Source organism: Saimiri boliviensis, chromosome 14 (assembly GCF_048565385.1).
Source record: "Saimiri boliviensis isolate mSaiBol1 chromosome 14, mSaiBol1.pri, whole genome shotgun sequence".
Classification (NCBI taxonomy): Eukaryota; Metazoa; Chordata; class Mammalia; order Primates; family Cebidae; genus Saimiri; species Saimiri boliviensis.
The window spans coordinates 27,649,402-27,675,993 of record NC_133462.1 but is presented as its reverse complement, the minus strand read 5'-3'; the positions used below and the strand labels follow the sequence as shown (position 1 = coordinate 27,675,993).

The window sequence follows — 26,592 nt, the reverse complement described above, 5'->3', positions numbered from 1 at the left end:
ATAAAAAGTTAAAAAATTACAAGAGATTACAAAATACATATGTAAAAATGTGAGTGATCAGAAATGTGATCAGAAATGACAAATATATTTATAAGGATTTATTAAAATTGGCTTTAGTATTGATAATACACTGTTACCAAAATAAAAGTTGATTTTCTCTTTTTTTTTTTTTTTTTTTTTTTTGAGACAGAGTTTCACTCTTGTTACCCAGGCTGGAGTGCAATGGCGCGATCTCGGCTCACCGCAACCTCTGCCTCCGGGGTTCAGGCAATTCTCCTGCCTCAGCCTCCTGAGTAGCTGGCATTACAGGCACGCACCACCATGCACAGCTAATTTTTTTGTATTTTTAGTAGAGACGGGGTTTCACCATGTTGACCAGGATGGTCTTGATCCCTTGACCTCATGATCCACCGGCCTCGGCCTCCCAAAGTGCTGGGATTACAGGCTTGAGCCACCGCGCCCGGCCCTGATTTTCTCTTGAACAAAAATTTTATGTGTTACTTATATGACAGAAAATTCTTCTGTTTCCTTTTTGAATACATTCAAAATGAGGGAGAAAGTAAAACAGAGATGAAATTTTCCCATACTCTGGGGATGGACCTGGCTCATCTCAGGGAGGCTGTTTGTAAAGGCTGCAGCTTAGGCTGGCACTCTTACTTTCTCTTTCTCTTTCTTTTTCTCTTTTTCCTTTTCCTTCTTTTCTTTTCTTTTCCCTTCCTTCCTTCCTCCCTCCCTCCGTCCCTCCCTTCCTTCCATCTTCTTTCCTTCCATCTTCCTTCCTTCCTTCCTTCTCTCCTTCCTCTCTCTTTTATCTTTCTTTCTCTTTCTTTCTGATGGAGTGCATTGCATAACATTGTTGAAAAGATTTGTTTTCTGTTTGTAAATATTTTCCATGAGAAGAAAGCAGAGAATAATCCTCTGACACTGTATTGTAAAAAATCTGTGACTCGGCCGGGCGCGGTGGCTCAAGCCTGTAATCCCAGCATTTTGGGAGGCTGAGGCGGGTGGATCACGAGGTCAAGAGATCAAGACCATCCTGGTCAACATGGTGAAACCCTGTCTCTACTAAATATACAAAACATTAGCTGGGCATGGTGGCGCATGCTTATAATCCCAGCTACTCAGGTGGCTGAGGCAGGAGAATTGCCTGAACCCAGGAGGCGGAGGTTGCGGTGAGCTGAGATCGCACCATTGCACTCCAGCCTGGGTAACAAGAGCAAAACTCCGTCTCAAAAAAAATAGAAATAAAAAACGAGGCCGGGCGCGGTGGCTCAAGCCTGTAATCCCAGCACTTTGAGAGGCCGAGGCGGGTGGATCACGAGGTCGAGAGATCGAGACCATCCTGGTCAACATGGTGAAACCCCGTCTCTACTAAAAATACAAAAAATTAGCTGGGCATGGTGGCACATGCCTGTAATCCCAGCTACTCAGGAGGCTGAGGCAGGAGAATTGCTTGAACCCAGGAGGCGGAGGTTGCGGTGAGCCGAGATCGCGCCATTGCACTCCAGCCTGGGTAACAAGAGCGAAACTCCGTCTCCAAAAAAAAAAAAAAAAAAAAAGAAATAAAAAACGACTTACAAAGTAAAACACACCTGGGGCACTCACTCGGGCATAGTGCAGTGTCTCCTGGGAGGGTGTTTATTGAGCATGTAAGTGAACAGGATGCTGTGGGAGACTGTATCTGTACCTTGAAAAGATTCCTTCACTTATTTTGGCCTCAGGTTTTGTTGTTGTTGTTGTTCTGTTTTGTTTTTGTGAGACAGCCTCACTGTTGCACTGGGCTGGAATGCAGTGGCTTGATCTTGGCTCTCTGCAACCTTCATCTCCTGGGTTCAAGAGATTCTCATGCCTCCGCCTCCCGAGTAGCTAGGACTACAGGTATGCACCACTGCACCCAGCTAGTTTTGTATTTTTAGCAGAGATGGACCAGGCTAATTCCAAACTTCTGGTCTTAAGTAACTTGCCTGCCTTTGCCTCTCAAAGTGCTGGGATTAAAGACTGAGCCACTGCACCCAGCTGCATTAGTTTTTTTTAAACTGTAATTTGCACTTTATTAGTAGGACTTGAAAAATAAGAAAATATTTACAAAGGACATAAAAGAGATGAGTTTTAAAAAGCATTTAATCATATATTCCATTTTAAAAATAATTCTTATTTTCCTTTTTCTTTTCCAGACTGAGTTTAGAAATTTTCTCGGGTGTGTTTTTTATAGCTGAGTGATTTCAAACAGAATTCCAAGCCTTAGCTTTAAGAATGCTAGCTACCAAGGAAAAAAATAGGAAAAATCTCTCTTCCATTTTGGCTGTAGACAATGAATATATTTCCACAGAAAAATGCCTTAGTTAACTGATGAGTTACATAGATTAATCAAAACATTAGTTCTTCCTTTGCAAGGGTAAATTTGTGATAATGAATATCTCGGTTCTATATTCTGTTGTCTTGATTTCTAAGTTTAATGCTAAATTTTATGTGATGAAATGTGGTATGTTCTAGAAGTGTTCCCATATGACTAATTTTTTACTACATTATTTTAAATAGAAATAATAATGCGGCCGGGCGCGGTGGCTCAAGCCTGTAATCCCAGCACTTTGGGAGGCCGAGGCGGGTGGATCACGAGGTCGAGAGATCGAGACCATCCTGGTCAACATGGTGAAACCCCGTCTCTACTAAAAATACAAAAAATTAGCTGGGCATGGTGGCGCGTGCCTATAATCCCAGCTACTCAGGAGGCTGAGGCAGGAGAATTGCCTGAACCCAGGAGGTGGAGGTTGCGGTGAGCCGAGATCGCGCCATTGCACTCCAGCCTGGGTAACAAGAGCGAAACTCTGTCTCAAAAAAAAAAAAAAAAAAAGAAATAATAATGCATATATTGTCTGAAAGAAGTAGATATATTTGCTTTTCTTATGGAGGTATAAAATGCAAGCCCCTTATCCAGGTGCAGTGGCTCACGCCTGTAATTTTAGCACTTTGGGAGGCCGAGGCGGGTGGATCACGAGGTCAAGAGATCGAGACCATCCTGGTCAACATGGTGAAACCCCGTCTCTACTAAAAACACAAAAAAATTAGCTGGGCATGGTGACGTGTGCCTGTAATCCCAGCTACTCAGGAGGCTGAGGCAGGAGAATTGCCTGAACCCAGGAGGCGGAGGTTGCAGTGAGCCGAGATTGTGCCATTGCACTCCAGCCTGGGAAACAAGAAGTTTTGAAACTCCGTCTCAAAAAAAAAAAAAAAAAAAGCAATATTTAATTTTAGGCTGAGTGTGGTGGCTCACACCTGTAATCCCAGCACTTTGGGAGGCTGAGGCAGGTGGATCACCTAAGGTGAGAAGTTCGAAACATGAGTGGGTCTCGAACTGGGTGTGGTGGCAGACGCCTATAATCCCAGCTACTCGGGAGGCTGAGGCAGGAGAATTGCTTGAACCTAATAGGCAGAATTTGTAGTGAGCCGAGATCTCACCACTGCACTCCAGCCTGGGCATCAGAGGCTCAAAAAAAAAATATTGTATTTAACCACTGAAGGCAAATTCAGCTGATTTTTTTAATGCCTAAAAGAAAAAGTGCAGAATGTGTGCCTTGCTGTGTGATAGGTAAGAAAAGAGAGCACCATCTAAGTCATAATGGGAAGGGTATTTCTTTCCATAAACTGTTCCTACAGCACACGAAGGATGGCAAATTTTGTTAATCACAAATATTTTCCAAGATTATCTATGTGTTTCTTCTTTCCCCATTTCTTTTCTATGTTCCATGTGTTTCTTCTATTTGGCTTTTCCTGGGCTGCATCTTATATATTAAACTGGTAAACATAACTACAGTGTTTTATTGAGTTCTGTGAGTAGCTCTGCCAAATTCCTGAACTTCAGGAAGGTTATGGGAGTCCCCAGTTTTTACAGTAGCTCAGAAGCATAGATGGGCCTATGGGGTTTGTGACTGGCATCTGCAGTGATGACAATGTTGTGGGACTGAGCCCTGAATCAGGGTCTGTGCTGACTCTGGGTAGTGTCAGAATTCAAATGTTAGACAATCAGATGGCTGGAAAATTGTTTGATGTTTAGGAAACTACAGATTTGGTGCCAGAGGGGTGGAAAAAAATACTCTAACGGATGCCTTGCCTGGAATAAAACTCTTGGTGTGTGGGAATGGGAGGCTCTGCTCTCCTTAACACAGGCTGTCACGCTGCCCATTGTCCTGTGATTCCAGGTCTTCTCCCTGGATCACAGAGGACTAAAAACTTAAGAGAAAAGAAGCTGTGATGACAAACCTGCTTTTCTTGCAGCTGCTACCACAAAATCCCCACCCACACACAAACACAGACACTAGATATTGACATGTCCACCCTCCTCCCAGGACTAGGCACCACACTCAGGAACTTTACCACAGCATTTTTGATCCTAGTGTTTCTTGCCAAAAACTCACAAGTGTGTCTACAAACTTTCTGGCATATCCCCACCCCTAGACACTGAATCTGCAGCAGCAACCTGTTTTCTCCATCTACCTAGGATTATGGACCACCTGTTCATAATTTCATATGCCTGCATGCACACAGAAACAAATCAATACAGCCCCCACCTGGGCCACTATCTGTGATAAAAATCATTTCTTTCACCTATATTGCACTCTCTCCCATCCAGGGATTTTTTTCTTTCTTTTAGTTTTTATTTTTGTTTCGGGGTATACATTTGGGCTTGTTATACAGGTAAAATTATGTCATGGGGTTTGGTATGTAGATTATTTTGTCACTTACGTACTAAGCATAGCACCAAACAGGTATGTTTTCCAATCGTCTTAGTCCTCCCACCCTCCACCCTCAACTAGGCCTCAGTGTCTGTTGTTCTCCTCTGTTCATTTGAAACCCCATCTTTACTGCAAATAAAAAATTAGCCAGATGTGATGTTATGCACCTGTAGTCCTAGCTACTCAGGATGTTGAGGCAGGAGAATCACTTGAACCCGGGAGGCAGAGGTTGCAGTGAGTTGCAATTATGCCATTTCACTCCATCCTGGGTGATAGAGACTGCATTCAAAAAAAAAAGAAAAAAATGCTACATACATTATGACAAGTTCATTAAAATTATTTACATTTAGATATTTATATCTAATATCTGAAAATTTACTACCAAATTGTTACAGTGGATATTAGTCTGACATCTTTATTACTTCATTCAATAGGGCGAATTATGAGTATACACAGTTTTAGTATCTTTCATTTCACTAAATTGGAATGCTGCTATTAAAGAACAAATTAAGACAGGTGATGTGGCCAACCAAAAACCATAATAGCCCTGCAGTTAGCTATTTTTCAAGTTCTGAGACAGAGTTTCGCTCTTGTTACCCAGGCTGGAGTGCAATGGCACGATCTCGGCTCAATGCAACCTCTGCCTCCTGGGTTCAGGCAATTCTCCTGCCTCAGCCTCCTGAGTAGCTGGGATTATAGGCACGTGCCACCATGCCCAGCTAATACTTTCTATTTTTTAGTAGAGATGGGGTTTCACCATGTTGACCAGGATGGTCTCTATCTCTTGACCTTGTGATCCACCCGCCTCGGCCTCCCAAAGTGCTGGGATTACAGGCTTGAGTCATGGCGTCCGGCCTCAAGTTCTAATATATTCCAGTATGTGAACACAGTCAGATTCTATTTCTTCATCAAAAAGTACTGTTGGAATTTGTTAGATACATTTCAGTATAGAACCCCCATTTAATGGCTAGGAGATGACAGAGCAACAGAGATCGAAAAGAAACTTTATAAAATTCTTATGAAAACAGGCCTTCTTCCTTTATAATTCTCATGTTTCTCATGCTGAGAGTAGCTGTGCACTTTGGGTGTTTAGAGAGAAATTTTAGGAAAATGTTTTCTGAGGCCAGGCATGGTGGCTCACGCCTGTAATCCAAGCACTTTGGAGGCCAAGGTGGGCGGGTCACCTGAGTTCGGGAGTTCAAGACCAGCCTCACCAACATGGTGAAACCCCGTCTTTAAAAAAAAAAAAAAAAAAAAAGGGGGGCCGGGCACGGTGGCTCAAGCCTGTAATCCCAGCACTTTGGGAGGCCGAGGCGGGTGGATCACGAGGTCAAGAGATCGAGACCATCCTGGTCAACATGGTAAAACCCCGTCTCTAGTAAAAATACAAAAGTTTGCTGGGCGTGGTGGTGCGTGCCTGTAATCCCAGCTACTCAGGAGGCTGAGGCAGGAGAATTGCCTGAGCCCAGGAGGCAGAGGTTGCGGTGAGCCGAGATCGTGCCATTGCACTCCAGCCTGGGTAACAAGAGCGAAACTCCTTCTCAAAAAAAAAAAAAAAAAAAAGGAAAATGTTTTCTGGCTGACTTGATCAATGTTATATCTCATCTGTATTTTTTCTTAAAATCTTTTTAACTTTTTTCTTTCAAAATAATCTTGCTAAGATGAAGATATGCTTTTTGTTTTGTTTTGTTTTTTGATACGGAGTCTCACTGTCACCTAGGATGTAGTATAGTGGCATGATCTTGGCTCACTGCAACCTCCACCTCCCAGGTTCACACGATTCTCCTGCCTCAGACTCCCAAGTAGCTGAGACTACAGGCGTGCACCACCACGCTCAGCTAATTTTTAGTAGAGATGAGGTTTCACCATATTGACTAGGCTGGTCTTGAACAAGGTGGACCTTGTGATTCACCTGCCTCAGCCTCCCAAAGTGCTGGGATTACAGGCCACACCCAGATGAGATCTGCCACACCCAGATGAGATTTGTTTTTCTCTTTAATGCTTTCAGTGTCTGTTTCAGAAGCCTTATTATTATCCCATGGTGTGTGAATGAGGTGGGCTGTCACAGTGAGAACATTTGGAGCTATCTCTTTCTGAACTCATGCTGGAAATTCAGCAGTATTTTTTCCATGTCACCATTATAAGTAGAAACTGAGGCTGAAACACTGCTTTCACCTCCATTACTGTGAAGGTGCAATTCTACCCACAAGGCCTGCAGGCTGTCCTCCTGTAGCTCAGGCTTTACTCTCTGATGTGACACTAGAGTGACATCAAATGTGAGCTGTGCTCTGAGGGGTGCCTCAGTGGCAGATGGTAGAGGTCAGGAGAGGACACCAGCAACCAGGAGAAAGCAAGCAGGAGCACTGTAGCCCAGGGCCAGGGAGTAAAGAGCCACTGCTCTAAAATGTAAATCGCCAGAAAGATAGAACCCTGTTCAGCCGTTTTTGTAGCAGAGTGAAAGCCTACCTTCCTCAGGCATCTGGCTTCAGGCTGCTAAACCATCTCCTGTTATGAAGATGTGAAAGGTTTGTCATTAAATATAAGGAATTAGCATACACAGATGGCCTCTTCATTCTCCAGGTGAATTTAGGATGGACTATGTATGACCTGGTGCTATAAATTCTTCTACTTGTGAATTGATTATGGTGACCATCATACTATGTGTGTAATCTCTTAAGCAGATTGACTATGGTGCATGTCACATTCAGGTTTATTTGTGTAATAAAAACATTTTCTTTCTGTTATTATGGAGTTTTTCTGGGGCTGGAGAAAATGTTTCCTTTGATTACCAGAGATGATATAAACACATAAGGTGCCAACCAGAATTTACTGAAAGTGGACTTCCCCCTCAGGCTTCCAGTCAACTCACACTTGTGCAGCACAGTGCACGCTGTCCTCTAAATACTCAGGCAGAATTGTGTCTCTGCCTATTTGGTGTCTAGTCCTCTACAGTCACTTCTAGAGACAGAAGACCAAATTTCTATAAACTTCACCGTGCAGCAGTTGTTTTACCTCTTTCTTTCTTTTTTTATTTTGAGACGGAGTTTTGCTCTTGTTACCCAGGCTGGAGTGCAATGGCGCGATCTCGGCTCACCGCAACCTCCGCCTTCTGGGTTCAGGCAATTCTCCTGCCTCAGCCTCCTGAGTAGCTGGGATTACAGGCACGTGCCACCATGCCCAGCTAATGTTTTGTATTTTTAGTAGAGACGGGGTTTCACTATGTTGACCAGGATGGTCTCGATCTCTTGACCTTGTGATCCACCTGCCTCAGCCTCCCAAAGTGATGGGATTACAGGCGTGAGCCACCGCGCCCGGCCTCTGTTTTACCTCTTTCAATGACTCTTGTATGTTGAGACCTGAAACTGATTCAGAGACCATGCAGCCCAGAAACCCAATCACAGTAACACGTGTGCACTGAGCAGTCATCTAGACATGAGAATCTCTACTTTCCCTTTCCTCCTCTTGCTAAAATGCTCACAGTTATGTATGTAATACCTGCTGCTACTATAACCATTCAGGCCTTAAATCTGCAGCTTCGGCCGGGCGCGGTGGCTCAAGCCTGTAATCCCAGCACTTTGGGAGGCCGAGGCGGGTGGATCACAAGGTCGAGAGATCGAGACCAACCTGGTCAACATGGTGAAACCCCGTCTCTACTAAAAATACAAAAAATTAGCTGGGCATGGTGGCGCGTGCCTATAATCCCAGCTACTCAGGAGGCTGAGGCAGGAGAATTGCCTGAACCCAGGAGGTGGAGGTTGCGGTGAGCCGAGATCGCGCCATTGCACTCCAGCCTGGGTAACAGGAGCGAAACTCCGTCTCAAAAAAAAAAAAAAAAAAAAAATCTGCAGCTTCAAATTTTGAATCCAGGTCTTGAGATTTGGAAAATAAATAAACTTTTATCTGAGAAATGCAAGTCCTTTTGGTTATCAAACTCAGAGATATTAAAATGAAAGGTCAGTTATGTCTTACTTCCCTTTTTGAACTAGGTATTTATCTCCTGAAACTGTTCACTATTGCCCCAAGTAGATATAAATTAAACTAATTATGCCACATTGGACACTATATCTCATACCATAACCATAATGATATATATACGATATATATCTAATCAATAATCTGTTAGTTCTGTAAATAAATAAAACTTTCTGACAAATAACTTTGTATCAACCCACTCTCTGTTCCTCTTGTTGTCTTTACAAATCTTGTAACCGCTGTGAATCAGATTGTAGATTCCAGGCAATTTGAATCATATTACAGAAAGTGGGGCCAAAATTACCAAGTAATTTATAATCTCATGAAAGCTTGAGAGGCAATGCTCAGCTTAGTGGTTATCAGCCCAGGCTTCTCATTAGGATCACATGGCCAATTTGCAGAAATCTCTTGTGTCCTCCCCATAGCTTCTATTTATTATTCTGGGTGGAAGCATCCATGTTGTTTTAATGAAGCGCGTCATGTGACTCTAAGGTGAGGCCACAATCAGGTATGAGGGCTTCAAGATACATTCGTGAGAGTTAAGTTCCACCTTTGCACTAAAGGATGGTCACAGGGCCTGCTGTGTTTGGGTTTCATAGGGACAGGTCAGTGTGGAGCATTTTCCCATTACTGTAGCAGAAATTGCCAGTGTCTGTGGCAGGGGAGGGCACCTGAGGACAGGAAAGAAGAAACTTTTATTTCTATCTTCATGGAGAAGCACATTGTTCCTGAATCTCTTCTGCTTATAGGACAGGAATGGGTGGACTTTTTTTTTTTTTTTTCTGACTGTTGATATCATGTTAGCAGATAAACATGTGATACTGATACTTTTAAAGAGAGATTCTCAAGATGCAGTTGTAATTTGTCCAGAGAATCTCATCTGAAAAGAAATTCCAAAGAAGGAGGAGAAAGGAAAAAAAAATTGCTTTTCTTCTGGTAAACATGTCTCAGGTGAAGAGCTGTGTTCACTCTGCCTCCTGGACTGCCATGCATTTAGTACTTCCAAACCTTTACTGCTCTACTTGTGTTTTTCCTCCCTAATGAGTTTGGTTCAACTACTTTTTTTTTTTTTTTTTTTTAAGATTGGGTTTTCCCATGTTGGTCAGGCTGGTCTTGAACTCCCGACCTCAGGTGATCCGCCTGCCTTGGCCTCCAAAGTGCTTAGATTACAGGCATGACCCACCACACCCGGCCTCAACTACTTTGAAAAATTCGTATGATAGTCAAGGGTCTCTGAAAAATATTTCTTTCCTATTTTCCAGAGCCTCCTCTACCTTGTCTGTCATAGCTTCTTATGTGCAATGCAGACTTCTCATTAAGAATTTATGATTTATAATGTTAAAAATGCTCCTTTCGTGGAAGTTGAACATGGAAAGATATGGATAGTCAAGATGCCTATTTGGGAAAACTGTTGTCCTTAGTAAAGATGGAGAACATGTAATGTTGAGGCTCCATTTGTGTGTTCCATTAGCTCTATGCAGAGCAGAATAAGAAACTGCTTATTTAAATAAAATGGCATTTATTACCCAGAAAGTTCTGAAAAAAATTATTAGGAGATACATGCTTTCTAGGGTGCTAAATGAAGCCTACTTAAAATTACTACTAAAGACCTGGTACGGTGGCCCACACCTGTAATCCCAACACTTTGAGAGGCCAAGGCAGGCAGATCACCTGAGTTCTGGAGTTGGAAACCAGCCTGACCAACATAAAGAAACCTTGTCTCTACTTAAAAAAAAAAAAAAAAAATTAGGCCAGTTGTGGTGGCTCAAGCCTGTAATTCCAGCACTTTGGGAAGCTGAGGCGGGTGAATCGCCTGAGGTCAAGAGTTTGAGACAAGCCTAACCAACATCAAGAAACCCCGTCTCTACTAACGTTACAAAATTAGCCGGGCTTCGTGGTGCATGCCTGTAATCCCAACTATGTGGGAGATTGAGGCAGGAGAATTGCTTGAAACTGGGAGGTGGAGGTTGCAGTGAGCCAAAATAGCACCACTGCACTCTAGCCTGGGTAAGGAGTGAAACTCTGTGTCAAAAAAAAAAAAAAAAAAAAAGTGAGAGGTGCCTTTCTAACTCAACTTGTCTCTTCTGTCTGAAAAATAGTCACAGCTCATTTCATATGATGTAAATATAGCACTCAAAAATGTACATGTTCATGTTCATGTCCTTAAATTTAGACTTTATTATCTAGAAAAATATCATATTTGAATTCATGCTATAGATCTTACACTGCTCTTTTTTTCTCAGAGAAAGCATTAGAGAATATTTATGTGTTGAAAATTACTTTATTGGATAATTTTAGTTCAGTAAGTCAGAACCAGTTCTCTTTACTCACTAATTTCACCTTAAGTCAAATTAAAAATTCTGCTCGGCCGGGCACGGTGGCTCAAGCCTGTAATCCCAGCACTTTGGGAGGCCGAGGCGGGTGGATCACAAGGTCAAGGGATCGAGACCAACCTGGTCAACATGGTGAAACCCCGTCTCTACTAAAAATACAAAAAATTAGCTGGGCATGGTGGCGCCTGCCTATAATCCCAGCTACTCAGGAGGCTGAGGCAGGAGAATTGCCTGAACCCAGGAGGCGGAGGTTGCGGTGAGCCGAGATCGTGCCATTGCACTCCAGCCTGGGTAACAAGAGCGAAACTCCGTCTCAAAAAAAAAAAAAAAAAATTCTGCTCATGGTCACTTGGTAAAAATCTGTGTATGTTTTTCAGGGACCATTGCAATTTAGAGATGTGGCCATAGAATTCTCTCTGGAGGAGTGGCATTGCCTGGACACTGCACAGCGGAATTTGTATACAGATGTGATGTTAGAGAACTACAGAAACCTGGTCTTCCTTGGTGAGGATAACTTGAATACATAATTTATAATATACCCTAAAGGTTTTATTTCTCTCTCTTTTTTTTGTTTTTGAAAATGTATTTTGGTAATTTATTCTTTGCATAAAAGAATTTTAGATTCCCTTTTTCTAGAAAATCTGTAGAATTTGTTCATTTAGAAAAGAATTTTTTCAAGGTGTTTTCATCTTAATCCAAACTTTCCACATTCCCGAGATGAGCTGTATTCTTCACTCTAAATGAGTGGTAATTCCAGAAATTTAGTGGCATAAAACACTGTTGCCCCAACCTAAAAATCTAATTGCCACCACCAACTTTTGATTCAGTAGTACCAGGTAGTAAAGTTAAGAAACCTACAAATTGAAAGTATTTTCTGAATATTAGAAATTTTTGTTATAAATTAGCATTTTGGTATTAACTTACTATATTATTTTATCACATCCTCTCTGCTGAGCTCATTACTAGCTTGCAATTGGAGAATATGAGCAAGATTCATGTTATTTATTTTTAATAAAACAGGTATTGTTGTCTCTAAGCCAGACCTGATCACTTGTCTGGAGCAAGGAAAAAAACTTTTGACTATGAAGAAACATGAGATGATTGCCAACCCCCCAGGTAGGTGTGAATAAAAATGAACACAACAGATGACACAGATAAGAGGTCCCAAGGTCAAAGAGAAATTCAGTCCTTAAAATGTGATTGGGGAAGCTGTGTTCCAAAGGAAATAGTTTTTGGGCAGCTGTTTTGTTTATTTGTTTTAAATTTGTTCTCACAAAGGGACATCTTCTGTCTTATGCTTTTTAAATTTTTTTTGTTTTTGTTTTTGTTTTTTTTTGAGATGGAGTTTCGCTCTTGTTACCCAGGCTGGAGTGCAATGGCGCGATCTCGGCTCACCGCAACCTCCGCCTCCTGGGCTCAGGCAATTCTCCTGCCTCAGCCTCCTGAGTAGCTGGGATTACAGGCACGCGCCACCATGCCCAGCTAATTTTTGTATTTTTAGTAGAGAGGGGATTTCACCATGTTGACCAGGTTGGTCTCGATCTCTTGACCTCGTGATCCACCCGCCTCGGTCTCCGAAAGTGCTGGGATTACAGGCTTGAGCCACCGCGCCCGGCCTCTTTTTTTTTTTTTTTTGAGACGGAGTTTCACTCTTGTTACCCAGGCTGGAGTGCAATGGCACGATCTCGGCTCACTGCAACCTCCGCCTCCTGGGTTCAAGCAATTCTCCTGCCTCAGCCTCCTGAGTAGCTGGGATTACAGGCACACACCACCATGCCCAGCTAATTTTTTGTATTTTTAGTAGAGACAGGGTTTCACCATGTTGACCAGAATGGTCTCGATTTCTTGACCTTGTGATCCACCCGCCTCGGCCTCCCAAAGTGCTGGGATTACAGGCTTGAGCCACCGCGCCAGGCTTTCATTTTTAAAAAAATATTGTGAATATGTTTTTTCTCCTCGGTTAATTTTTTTCTCTCAAAAATATGTTATTTAATGTTACAGTAAATAAGTTTTTTTCTTCCTTTATTTTTTTCTGTTTTTTTTTTTTTAAATTTTTTATTGTACTTTAGGTTCTGGGGTACATGTGCAGATCATGGAGGATTGTTGCATAGGTACATACATGGCAAGGTGGTTTGCTGTCTCCATCCCCTCGTCACTTATATCTGGCATTTCTCCCGATGATTTCCCTTCCCATCCCCTGCTGCCCCTTCCCTAGACACCCCCCAACAGACCCCAGTGTGTGATGCTCCCCTCCCTGTGTCGATGTGGTCTCATTGTTCAACACCCACCTATGAGTGAGAACATGTGGTGTTTGATTTTCTGTTCTTGTGTCAGTTTGCTGAGAATGATGGTTTCCAGATTCATCCATGTCCCGACAGAGGACACAAACTCATCGTCTTTTATGGCTGCATAGTATTCCATGATGTATATGTGCCACATTTTCCTTGTCTGTCTGTCATTGATGAGCATTTGGGTTGGTTCCAGGTCTTTTCTATTGTAAACAGTGCCACAGTGGCCGGGCGCGGTGGCTCACGCCTGTAATCCCAGCGCTTTGGGAGGCCGAGGCGGGTGGATAACGAGGTCAAGAGATCGAGACCATCCTGTTCAACATGGTGAAACCCCGTCTCTACTAAAAATACGAAAATTAGCTGGGCATGGTGGTGCGTGCCTGTAGTCCCAGCTACTCAGAAGGCTGAGGCAGGAGAATTGCTTGAACCCAGGAGATAGAGGTCGCGGTGAGCCGAGATCGCGCCATTGCACTCCAGCCTGGGTAACAAGAGCGAAACTCCGTCTCACAAAAAAAAAACACAAAAAACAAAAAACAAAAATTAGCTAGGCATGGTAGCACATGCCTGTAATTACAGCTACTTGGGAGGCTGAGGCACAAAAATTGCTTGAAACCAGGAAGTGGAGGTTGCAGTAAGCCACGTTCACACCACCGCACTCCAGCCTGGGTGACAGAGCATGACTCCGTCTCAGAAAAAAAAAATTGTCGATCACCAGAGGTCAGGAGTTCAAGACTATCCTGATCAACATGGAGAAACCCTGTCTCTACTAAAAATACAAAATTCGCCAGACATGATGACACATGCCTGTAACCCTAGCTACTCGGGAGGCTGAGGCAGGAGAATCGCTTGAACCCAGGAGGCAGAGGTTGCGTTAAGCCAAGATCACACCATTGCACTCCAGCCTGACCAAGAAGAGCAAAACTGTCTTAAAAAAAAAAAAAATTGTCTAGGTAACTGCAATATTTTTAACTGTTACTGCATACTTGTCAAATGCATGTATTCTGAATCATTTTCATGCACTGTGTGGCAGTAAGATTTCAGGGAATATACAGTATAGTTATAAATAGAAGATTCTAATGAGAAACATTTAATAAATAAGCATTTAAAAGAAACTAGAGTTACTTTTGATGTTTTAAATATATGCTATTCTTATACAATATGAAACTGCTGTAATTTAACTTTAGAAGCACAGAGTAGCCTTACATTGTTAAATATAAGCATACATTGTTGTCCGGGGGCGTGGTGGCTCACACCTGTAATCCAAGCACTTTGGAGGCCAAGGCAGGCGGATCACCTGAGGTCAGGACTTCAAGACCAGCCTGACCAACATGGTGAAACCTGTCTTATTTCTTTTAAAAATAAATAAATGTATATATATATAAATAAATAAAAATTAAAAAGTATACATTGCTAAATATAAGTATATACACACACACACACACACAAATATATATGTATTTTTTACAGAATAAAATTTGACCCTCTGATATGTAAAACAAATGTATTTCCTATTATTTAGACATAGGCTGAAGAAAGTAGATAAAAATTCTATAATACTTTTTTGCCTGCAGCAAAGTTTAATTTATAAGTAACTATTTTAGTAAATATGGAGTGTCTACTAATTATCTCATTTTCTTCAGGCATACCATGCAAATTCTAGCATATTTTTCTAAATACCTGAATCTAAAATTACAGACAAATTTGAAATAGAAAATAGAAAGTAAAAATGTCTGAGGACAGTGAAATCAGTAAGATAAAAAGGTTAAAAGTACCCTATTTTCTTTTTTGTTGTTGTTGCTGTTTTTTTTTTTTTTTTTTTGAGACGGAGTTTTGCTCTTGTTACCCAGGCTGGAGTGCAATGGCGCGATCTCGGCTCACCACAACCTCCGCCTCCTGGGTTCAGGCATTTCTCCTGCCTCAGCCTCCTGAGTAACTGGGATTACAGGCACGTGCCACCATGCCCAGCTAATTTTTTGTATTTTTAATATAGACGGGGTTTCACCATGTTGACCAGGATGGTCTCGATCTCTTGACCTCGTGATCCACCCGCCTCGGCCTCCCAAAGTGCTGGGATTACAGGTTTGAGCCACCGCGCCCGGCCTTTTTTTGTTTTTGAGATGGAGTCTTGCTCTGTCACCCAGGCTGGAGTGCAGTGGCATGATCTCTACTCACTGCAACCTCTGCCTCCCAGGATCAAGCTGTTCTCCTGCCTCAGCCTCATGAGCCGCCTGCCTTGGCCTCCCAATGTGCTAGGATTACAGGTGTGAGCCACCATGTCTGGCTAATGGTAGGTTTCTTAACATCAGTTTATTGTGGCTTTTGGTTTTACTTATGTATTATAATTTTAGACAATTCACAATTCCATTTGTACACTTTACATCAGTTTAAGGTTTAATTAAGAGATGTGTTTTCCATGTCTATCATAATCAGATTGCATATTTATGTGTTTATCTATAAATATGACCCCAATTTTAATTATGGCTTATCTTATATTCTTTCTTAGCTGATTTTCAATGGTAGTTTTATCTTGTCTAAGTAAGTAGTCAAGGGGATAGTCTTATTTTTACCACGTGTTTAATGATGAATATATATTTCCTTTTGTGAGAGAAATACTTTTGTCATTTGGAGGTAATTTTCAAAAAGATTTATAATTCTTTAAAATTATAAATTTAAAAAATTTTTCAGTTTTTCTTTAAAAAATTGTTTTAATAACACCTAATATAAGTTTTTCCATCTTAAATCTATCAAAGGATACATTTCAGGGCTTGGCATGGTTGTGGCTCTCATCTCTAATCCCAGGATTTTGGGAGGCCAAGACAGGAAGATCCCAGGAGGCCAAAAGTTGAAAACAGCCTGAGCAACATATGGAGACCCCTGTCTATTAAAAAATAATAATAATAATAATAGCCAGGCATGGTGGTGTGTACCTGTGGTCTCAGCTACTTGGGAGATTGAGGGGGAGTCACAATTGTGCCACTACATTCCAGCTTGGGTGACAGAGTGAGATCGTGTCTCAAAAAAAAAAAAAACCTGTTCATTTCAAGCACGTTAAATGTTTTTACATTGTTATGCAAAAGACTTCTAGAAATTTCACATCTTGTAAAACTAAAACTCAATATTCATTAAATAGCGACTGCTCATTTTACCCTCTCTCTGTTGTACCACAGCGAACACAGAAAATCATCACCAAGACAAAAGTATGCCAAATTGCAGGGTCTTTATTGCCGGCTGCCACGGAGGACTCATGTCTCTCCAACCCATGGCCCTGAGCTCAGGAAAAGCAGGGTTTTTAAGCCGAAAAACCACATCCTGGTTTTAGGACCAAGAGGGTGAAGGGATGCAGGGCAAGCAACTTTACAGAAGTTATTTCTGGCAGTTTCTGATAAGCAAAGGCAAGCAGCTTTACACAGTGGGCTTCCTGGAATTTGGGGAAATTCTAAGTGGTCCCTGGTGAAGAACTACAAGTCAAACATTACAATAAAAATTTTTTCATCTCTTTCTTTTCAGTCATCATTTTTCAGAGCAAGCTAGTTGTTTTTATATACAGAAGCCAAGGTCAGCAGTTATCGCAAGGAAAACAGGGCAGCAAGCAGTCATCACAAAGGAAATGGGGCAGCAGTTACAACTTATTTTTGGAAAAACCATTTTTCTTGGTGCTTGCAGGGTACAGGGTTTAAGATGGCATTGCCTAGGTTCTAACTGTGGGTTAGCTATGATGCACTCCAGCCCTTGACAAACCTACTTTTCTGTTTTTATAATTTTGACTACTACAGATATCTCACATAATGGAATTATATAGTATTTATAATTCTGTTATTGGATTCAGGTGACATAATATTCTCAATGTTCATCCTAAAATGTGACAAGGTTTTTTTAAGGTGCAATAATACATTGTATATATATATATGTTACATGTCCACGTCCCCACCCACCCCCCTCACTAAACGGAGTTTCGCTGTTGTTACCCAGGCTGGAGTGCAATGGTGCGATCTCAGCTCACTGCAACCTCCGCCTCCTGGGTTCAAGCAATTCTCCTGCCTCAGCCTCCCTAGTAGCTGGGACTACAGGTGTATGCCACCATGCCCAGCTAATTTTTTGTATTTTTAGTAGAGACGGGGTTTCACCTTGTTGATCAGGATGGTCTCGATCTCTTGACCTCGTGATGCACCCGCCACGGCCTCCCAAAGTGATGGGATTACAGGCGTGAGCTTCCGCACCCGGCCATGTTACATGTTTTGATATGTTTATAAATAGAAAGACATCTGGATTGCTTCAGTCTTGGCTTTTGTGAATACTGGTACAATAAATATGGACTTTTCTTTCTTTCTTTCCTTTCCTTCTTTTCTCTCTCTCTTTCTCTCTTTCTTCTTTTCTTCCTTCCTTCTTTCCTTCTGTCTCTCTGTCGCTTTCTTTCCTTCCTTCCTTCTCTTCCTTCCTTCCTTCTTTCCTTCCTTCCTTCCTTTCTTTCCTTTCTTTCTTGTATATGGAGTCTCCCTGTCACCCAGGCTAGAGTCCAATTGTGCAGTCTCTCTGCTCACTCAACCTTTGCCTCCTGGGCTCAAGTGATTCTCCTACCTCAGCCTCCCAAGTAGCTTGGATTATAGGCACATGCCACCACGCCCAGCTAATTTTTTTGTATTTTTAGTAGAGAAGGGGGTTCACTATGTTGGCCAGACTGGTCTGGAACTCCTGACCTCTGGTGATCCCCCTGCCTCTGCCTCCCAAACTGTTGGGATTACAAGCATAGGCCAATGCGCCCAGCCATGAATTTTCAGATATGTCTTCCAGGTTCCACGTTCTGTGTTGCATATTTTTTTTTCTTTTGGAGATGGAGTCTTGCTCTGTTGCCCAGGCTGAATTGCAGTGGTATGATCTCAGCTTACTGCAACCTCTGCCTTCTGGGTTCAAGCAATTCTCCTACTTCAGCCTCTCAAGTAGCTGGGATTACAGGCACACACCACTTTGCCTAGCTAATTTTTGTAAAACTAAAAGATACTGTTTCTTTTTTTTTTTTTTTTTTTGAGGTGGAGTTTCAGTCTTGTTGCCCAGGCTAGAGTGCAGTGGCTTGATCTTGACTCAACATAACTTCCACCTTCCAGGTTTAAGGGATTCTCCTGCTTCAGCCTCCTGAGTGGCTCGGATTACAGGCATGCACTACCCCACCCAGCTAATTTTGTATTTTTAGTAGAGACGGTGTTTCACCATGTTGGCCAGGCTCGTCTCGAACTCCTGACTTTAGATCATCTGCCAACCTTGGCTTCCCCAAGTGGTAGGATAACAGGTGTGAGCCACTGTGCCTGGCCTGTGTTACATATTTTGGATATAGATTTGTAAATGAGAAACATTTATAACATTTTTAAATGATGGCTGCATCTTTGTTTTCCAACACCAATCAACATGGGTTTTATTTTTACTTCATCAACAGATTTGGCATTTTAAAAAAAATTTAGAGTGGCCATTCTAATGGATGTGAGGTGATTTTTTTTTTTTTTTTTTTTTTTTTTTTTTTTTTTGAGACGGAGTTTCGCCCTTGTTACCCAGGCTGGAGTGCAATGGCGCGATCTCGGCTCACCGCAACCTCCGCCTCCTGGGCTCAGGCAATTCTCCTGCCTCAGCCTCCTGAGTAGCTGGGATTACAGGCACGTGCCACCACGCCCAGCTAATTTTTTGCACTTTTAGTAGAGACGGGGTTTCACCATGTTGACCAGGATGGTCTCGATCTCTCGACCTTGTGATCCACCCGCCTCGGCCTCCCAAAGTGCTGGGATTACAGGCTTGAGCCACCGCGCCCGGCGCTTTTTTTTTTTTTTTTTTTTAAGACAGAGTCTTGCTCTGTTGCCCAGGCTGGAGAGTGCAATGGCACAATCTCGGCTCACTGCAACCTGCACTTCCCAGATTCAGGCAATTCTGCCTCATCTTGCCGAGTAGCTGGGATTACAGGTGTATGCCACCACACCTGGCTAAGTTTTGCATTTTTGGTAGAGATGGGGTTTTACTATGTTGGCCTGGCTAATCTCAAACTCCTGACCTCAGGTGATCTGCCCACCTCAGCCTCCCAAAGTGGCCCAGATTTGGTGTTTTTAAAAAAATTTGTAGTGGCCATTCTAATGGGTGTGTGGTGATTTTGTTTGTCATTTTGTGTGTGTGTGTGTTTTTCATTTCTCTACAAATCAGTAATTTTGTGTGTCCTTTTAAATGCTTTTTTCTATTTTTGTTTTTTAATGAAAATTTATTAGTTATTTATGTCTAAGTATTTTATTTAAAATATATTTTTGTATCATTCAAGAAAATAATCTAACTTTATTTTTATCAGTTTTGATATTCAGTTTTCACCATCATTTTTTGAAGATACTATTTTTCTTTTTTTGTACTCATGGCAACTTTGTGGAAGATCATTTGATCATATGCAGAAGGGTTAATTTCTGAGCTCTCTATTCTGTTTATTTTTATGTCAGTATCACATTGTTTATGTTACTGTAGCTTTTAACTGTAGGGTGGATTGCAATCTTTGAAGAATAAAATTTTTTGACTCTGAGCAAGAATATGTTAGTATGTTTATATTCACATATTTTTGAATTTGCCAGTTTGACTTTTGCTTTTAATTCCTAGTTTCATTTAGCTTTTGTTAGAAAACACACATTACATAATTTTAGTCTTTTTTTTCTTTTTTTGAGACGGAGTTTTCACTCTTGTTACCCAGGCTGGAGTGCAATGGCGGGATCTCGGCTCACCGCAACCTCCGCCTCCTGGGTTCAGGCAATTCTCCTGCCTCAGCCTCCTGAGTAGCTGGGATTACAGGCACGCACCACCATGCCCAGCTAATTTTTTGTATTTTTAGTAGAGACGGGGTTTCACCATGTTGATCGGGATGGTCTCGATCTCTTGACCTCGTGATCCACCCGCCTCGGCCTCCCAAAGTGCTGGGATTACAGGCTTGAGCCACCGCGCCCGGCAATTTTAGTTTTAAATTGATTTGTTGTTGTTGTTTCAGACTGGATTTTACCATCACGCAGGCTGGAATGCAGTGGCATAGTTTTGGCTTACTGTAGCCTCAGCCTCCTGGGCTCAAGTGATCCTTTCACCTCAATTTTCTGAGTAGCTAGAAATGCAGACGTGCACTACCATGTCTGGCTAATTGTGGCATTAGGATCTCACTATGTTGCCCATGCTGGTCTCAAACTTTTGGCCTCAATGGCCCCTTTTACCTTGGTATCCCAAAGTGTTTAGGAGTATAGGCAAGAGTCACTATACCCAGTCAGTATTTTTAAATTTAATAAAACCTGGTGTGTGTCCTAAGAAAATATACCAGATATTGTTGGGTACCAGCCCCAACCCTGTAGGTGGGTGCCTTTAGTCGCAGCAGTGACAAGGGAATGAGAAAATAAATAAAGACAAAAGAGTAAAGTTTCAAAGTGTGGGTCCAGGGGACAAACACAAACGTGGAGACCACCTTGGCCCTGAGCTCTGGGCTCCACAACCTTTTATTAGGTACACAATCTCATTAACCTTGCGGGCTGAAGCAAGGGCTCTTGAGGGGGGACTAAAAACTATTGTAGAGTAAGATAGCCAGGGTAGAGCATGCGTCTGCAGCATTCAATAGCACGTGTGGTTTTTCTAAGACATGCTAACCTAGGACGCTGAATTTTACCTCTTTACGAGACCTTCATGCAGGCCCTGTATTGGGAAGAGACTGCGGGACCAAAGCAGTTTTTCGTACTTTGCAACCACACCTCAGCGTTCCACAATTTTACAGCACTCTCAGATGGTCTTCACTATAGGCTTCCTGTTACTGCTTGATTTCTGTTTTACTGCACCATAGTTTGGAGTTGTCTTAATTCCATATTTGATCCGTGGCACAAATCTCAGTGTATAAAAAACAAAGCAAGCTTGTCATCATTTAACTAGAAAGAACATATGTCTGCCCCTGGCCATCTTGGCCCACAAGATGCAAATAAGAATATTATGTATTATCTTGGTTTTGACTGCAGAGTTTTTTTTTTTTTTTTTGAGACGGAGTTTCGCTCTTGTTACCCAGGCTGGAGTGCAATGGCGCGATCTCGGCTCACCGCAACCTCCACCTCCTGGGTTCAGGCAATTCTCCTGCCTCAGCCTCCTGAGTAGCTGGGATTACAGGCACGCGCCACTATGCACAGCTAATTTTTTGTATTTTTAGTAGAGACGGGGTTTCACCATGTTGACCGGGATGGTCTCGATCTCTTGACCTCGTGATCCACCCGCCTCGGCCTCCCAAAGTGCTGGGATTACAGGCTTGAGCCACCGCGCCCGGCGACTGCAGAGTTTTTATGTGTCTGTTAAGCCTAGTTATTCTGTAATATGGTTTGGATGTCCATGTTGTCCAAACGTCGTGCTGCAATGTAAATCCTCAGTGTTGGATGTGGGACCTGGTGGGACATGTTTGGGTCAATGGGGTCAAATTTCTCATGAATGGGTTGGTACTTTCTCTTGGTAACCAAAAATTTTATACTCTCTTAATTCAAATGAGAGCTGGTTCATTTTTCTTTTGTTTTTCTTTGTTTTTTTTTTTTTTTTTTTTTGAGACGGAGTTTCACTCTTGTTACCCAGGCTGGAGTGCAATGGCGCGATCTCGGCTCACTGCAACCTCCGCCTCCTGGGTTCAGGCAATTCTCCTGCCTCAGCCTCCTGAGTAGCTGGGATCACAGGCATGTGCCACCATGCCCAGAGAGCTGGTTAATTAAAAGAACCTGGCTTCTTCACCTCACACTTGCTGTCTCTTACCATATAGTATGTTCAGTTATACTTTACCATGATTTTAAGCTTCCCAAAATTCTCACCAGAAGCAGATGCTGGTACACGCTTCTTACACAGTCTGCAAAACTGTGAGCCAAATAAACCTTTTTTCCTGATAAATTATGCACTCTCAAGTATTCCTCTATAAGCAAAATAATCAACATAGTCTATGATGTTGTTTAAGTTTTGTTTCTTTTTTTAAATCTGAATTTTCTATTTGTTATTGCAAATGGGGTCTTGATGTCTACAATTATTATGTTGCTATGTATGTCTTTCTTCGCTTTTGTCAACATTTGTTTAATGTATTTTGGAGCCCTGATGTTATATACACATATACGTATAGATAGATAAAATATTATAGTTATAGATTCCTGGTAAATTAACTCACTTTGCCATAATACAGTATCATTTTTTGTCTTATGGTGATACTTGACTTAAAGCATATTATGTTTAATATAATTATAACCACCTCACTCAATTGTGGTTACTGTTTTCATAGAATATACATTTTCTTTAGTCTATTACTTTCAGCCTGTTTCACTCATTGCTAAAATATGTCTCTTGTAGGCAGCATACTGTATGCTTTTTTTTTTTTTTTTTTTTTTGAGACAGAGTTTCGCCCTTGTTACCCAGGCTGGAGTGCAATGGCACGATCTCGGCTCACCGCAACCTCCGCCTCCTGGGTTCAAGCAATTCTCCTGCCTCAGCCTCTTGAGTAGCTGGGATTACAGGCACGTGCCACCATGCCCAGCTAATTTTTTGTATCTTTAGTAGAGACGGGGTTTCACCATGTTGACCAGGATGGTCTCGATCTCTCGACCTTGTGATCCACCCGCCTCGGCCTCCCAAAGTGCTGGGATTATAGGCTTGAGCCACCGTGCCCGGCCTGTATGCTTTTTAAAAAAGCCACCAGGCATTTTATTTCTTATTCTTTATATAATTTTATTTATCTATATATTCATTCAATTTATTTGTTTTTGAGACAGGCTCTTTCTCTGTCAACCAGGATGATTTGCATGGCTCACTGCTGGCCAAACCTCTCAATATGAGAAAATCCTCTCATTTCAGCTTCTCAGGTAGTTTGGTTACAAGTGTGTGCCATCACACCAGCTAGCTTTTTTGTATTTGTTGTAGAGACAGCATTTTGCCGGGTTTCCCAGGCTGGTCTTGAACTTGTGGGGTCAGGTGATCAACCCACCTTGACCTTTCAAGGTCCTAAGATTACATTTCATTTTACTTTTTAATTTTTTTAAGATGGAGTTTCACTATTGTTGCCCAGGCTGGAGTGCAATGGCACCGTCTTGGCTCACTGAAATCTCCATCTTCTGTGTTCAAGTGATTCTCACTCCTCAGCATTCCGAATAGCTGGGATTACAGGCATGCACCACCATGCCTGGCTAATTTTGTAATTTTAGTAGAGACAAAGTTTCTCCATGTTGGTCAGGCTGGTCTCAAACTCCCGATCTCAGGTGATCCAACATTTTGTTGAAAGTACGTCTCTTGATTGGAAAGATAATTATTTATATGTACATATATTTAAATAGTTTTCTGAAAGAGAAAAACTGATAAATGTTATTTTTTTGTTCATTTGATACTTGTATCTTTGTCTCATTTTCTCTCTTTTCTTAATTTTTATTTTCGTATGGACATGCTTTCAGTTTTTTTCTTATTTTCTTTTGGGTATCTATACAGCTATTTTCTTTTTTTTTTTTTTTGAGACGGAGTTTCGCTCTTGTTACCCAGGCTGGAGTGCAATGGCGCAATCTTGGCTCACTGCAACCTCCGCCTCCTGGGTTCAGGCAATTCTCCTGCCTCAGCCTCCTGAGTAGCTGGAATGACAGGCATGTGCCACCATGCCCAGCTAATTTTTTGTATTTTTAGTAGAGACGGGGTTTCACCATGTTGACCAGGATGGTCTCGATCTCTCGACCTCGTGATCCACCCGCCTCGGCCTCCCAAAGTGCTGGGATTACAGGCTTGAGCCACCGCGCCCGGCTATACAGCTATTTTCTTAGTGGTACCATGGGGGATTACATAAAGCCTCTTAAAGATCCAACAATACAGCCGGGCACGGTGGCTCAAGCCTGTAATCCCAGCACTTTGGGAGGCTGAGGCGGGTGGATCACGAGGTCGAGAGATCGAGACCATCCTGGTCAACATGGTGAAACCCCGTCTCTACTAAAAGTGCAAAAAATTAGCTGGGCATGGTGGCACGTGCCTGTAATCCCAGCTACTCAGGAGGCTGAGGCAGGAGAATTGCCTGAGCCCAGGAGGCGGAGGTTGCGGTGAGCCGAGATCGCGCCATTGCACTCCAGCCTGGGTAACAAGAGCGAAACTCCGTCTCAAAAAAAAAAAAAAAAAAAAAAAAAAAAAAAAAAGATCCAACAATACATTTTAATGTGGTAAAAAATTAACTTTTTGCATACAAAAATTATTCATCATTATATCTGCCTTCAACTTTGTTATTGGTTTTGCTAATATTTTTATGTTGTATATTCATTAACATGTTTATGATAATTTCTAGTTTTATCTTTTAAATTTTAGAGAATAATTAAAAACATTTTCTGCATCATTATGATGTTAAGAAATTTCATTTTTGTGTATGTGCACATCTTTCCCAGAAAGTAATGTATCTTGATATGATTATGTGTTGTTTTCCTGCATTATATTCTGAACTCCTTTCAGCATCTTTGATATGTAGGGCATATGCAGTGCCAATATACTTCCTAGGATTTGGTTATTGTGGAAGGACTTATTTTTATTTAGTAGTACCATTTTGCTGATGGTGTTATTCATTATTCTTATTTGACAGCTTTTATTTTTGAATTATAACTTTAACAGTATCACATTGTTTCCTTCTCACCTGCAAAATTTTTTTTTTTTAGGAATTCAGTGGTTATGTCATGAGACTGTAAAACCTCATTTTTATCTTGCATCTCCCAAAATTCTCTTATCTGTGATTTTTGAAATTTTGCTTATGTTTTTTGTAAATATATCTGTGTGTGTCCTAGTTTGTTTGTTCAGCTTTTTCATATTTACATCATTTTTTCGTACTTAAAAAATTTTTTAAAGTTATTTTTTGTATTTTTTACATTCAGGTATTGTAACATTTTTTGTTGTTATCCTCATATTTGTGATGTTCAGTAGCTGTCTGTGTTCCTATTTCACTTCTTGAATAGTACTCAATTTATTTTAGTATTATTTATTTATTTATGACACAGAGTCTTACTGTGTCACCCAGGCTGCAGTGCAGTGACACAATCTTGGCTTACTGCAACCTCTGCCTCCCTGATTCAAGTGATTCTCCTGCCTCAGCCTCCTGAGTAGCTGGGATTACAGGAGCCTGCCACCACGCCCAGCTAGTTTTTTGTGTGTTTAGTACAGATGGGATTTCACCATGTTGGCCAGGCTGATCTTGAACTCTTGACTTCAAATGATGTACCCACCTTGGCCTCCCAAAGTGCTGGAATTACAGGCCTGAGCCATCAGTGCTGGCCTATTTTATTTTTGACACAGAGTCTTTCTCTATTGCCCAGGGTGGAGTGCAGTGGCATAGTCTATGCTCACTGCAACCTTCCCCTCCTGGGTTTAAGCAATTCTTGTATGTCAGCCTCCCAAGTAGGTGGGATTACAGGCACATGCCACCACGCCAAGCTAATTTTTGTATTTTTGCATTTTTTTTTTTTTTTTTTTTTTGAGACGGAGTTTCGCTCTTGTTACCCAGGCTGGAGTGCAATGGCACGATCTTGGCTCACCGCAACCTCCGCCTCCTGGGTTCAGGCAATTCTCCTGCCTCAGCCTCCTAAGTAGCTGGGATTACAGGCACGCGCCACCATGCCCAGCTAATTTTTTGTATTTTTAGTAGAGACGGGGTTTCACCATGTTGACCAGGATGGTCTCGATCTGTTGACCTCGTGATCCACCCGCCTCGGCCTCCCAAAGTGCTGGGATTACAGGCTTGAGCCACTGGGCCCGGCCCAATTTTTGTATTTTTTGTACATACAGGGATTCACCACGTTAGCCAGGCTGTTCTCAAACTTCTGACCTCATGTGATTTTCCCACCTTGTCCTGCCAGTGTGTTGGGATAATAGGAATGTGCCACCAAGCCTGGCCTCTTCCATTTATTTTGAATTTTAAAAATTACTTTATACACTATGGTGGCTTCTGAAAATTTTATAATTTCTTTGATGCGGCGACATTGCTCTAATATGTTGTATACATTGTAATCTTTGACTGAGATTTGGACATTAAAATGTCACCTGTTGCCAGGCGCAGTGGCTCACGCCTGTAATCCCAGCACTTTGGGATGCCGAGGCGGGTGGATCACGAGGTCAAGAGATCAAGACCATCCTGGTCAGAATGGTGAAACCCCGTCTCTACTAAAAATACTAAAAATTAGCTGGGCATGGTGGCACGTGTCTGTAATTGCAGCTACTCAGGAGGCTGAGGCAGGAGAATTGCCTGACCCCAGGAGGTGGAGGTTGGGGTCAGCCGAGATC

At 42.0% G+C, this 26,592-nt stretch overlaps 1 protein-coding gene across 1 annotated transcript in view; it reads left to right on the top strand.

Annotated features, from left to right (window-relative positions):
• Positions 1-26,592, top strand: part of LOC101048102 (uncharacterized) — an 80,815-nt gene that overhangs the window by 2,023 nt on the left and 52,200 nt on the right. The window contains 2 exon segments of the mRNA XM_074385658.1: positions 11,413-11,539; positions 12,056-12,151. Coding sequence (XP_074241759.1) covers positions 11,413-11,539; positions 12,056-12,151 — 223 coding nt within the window.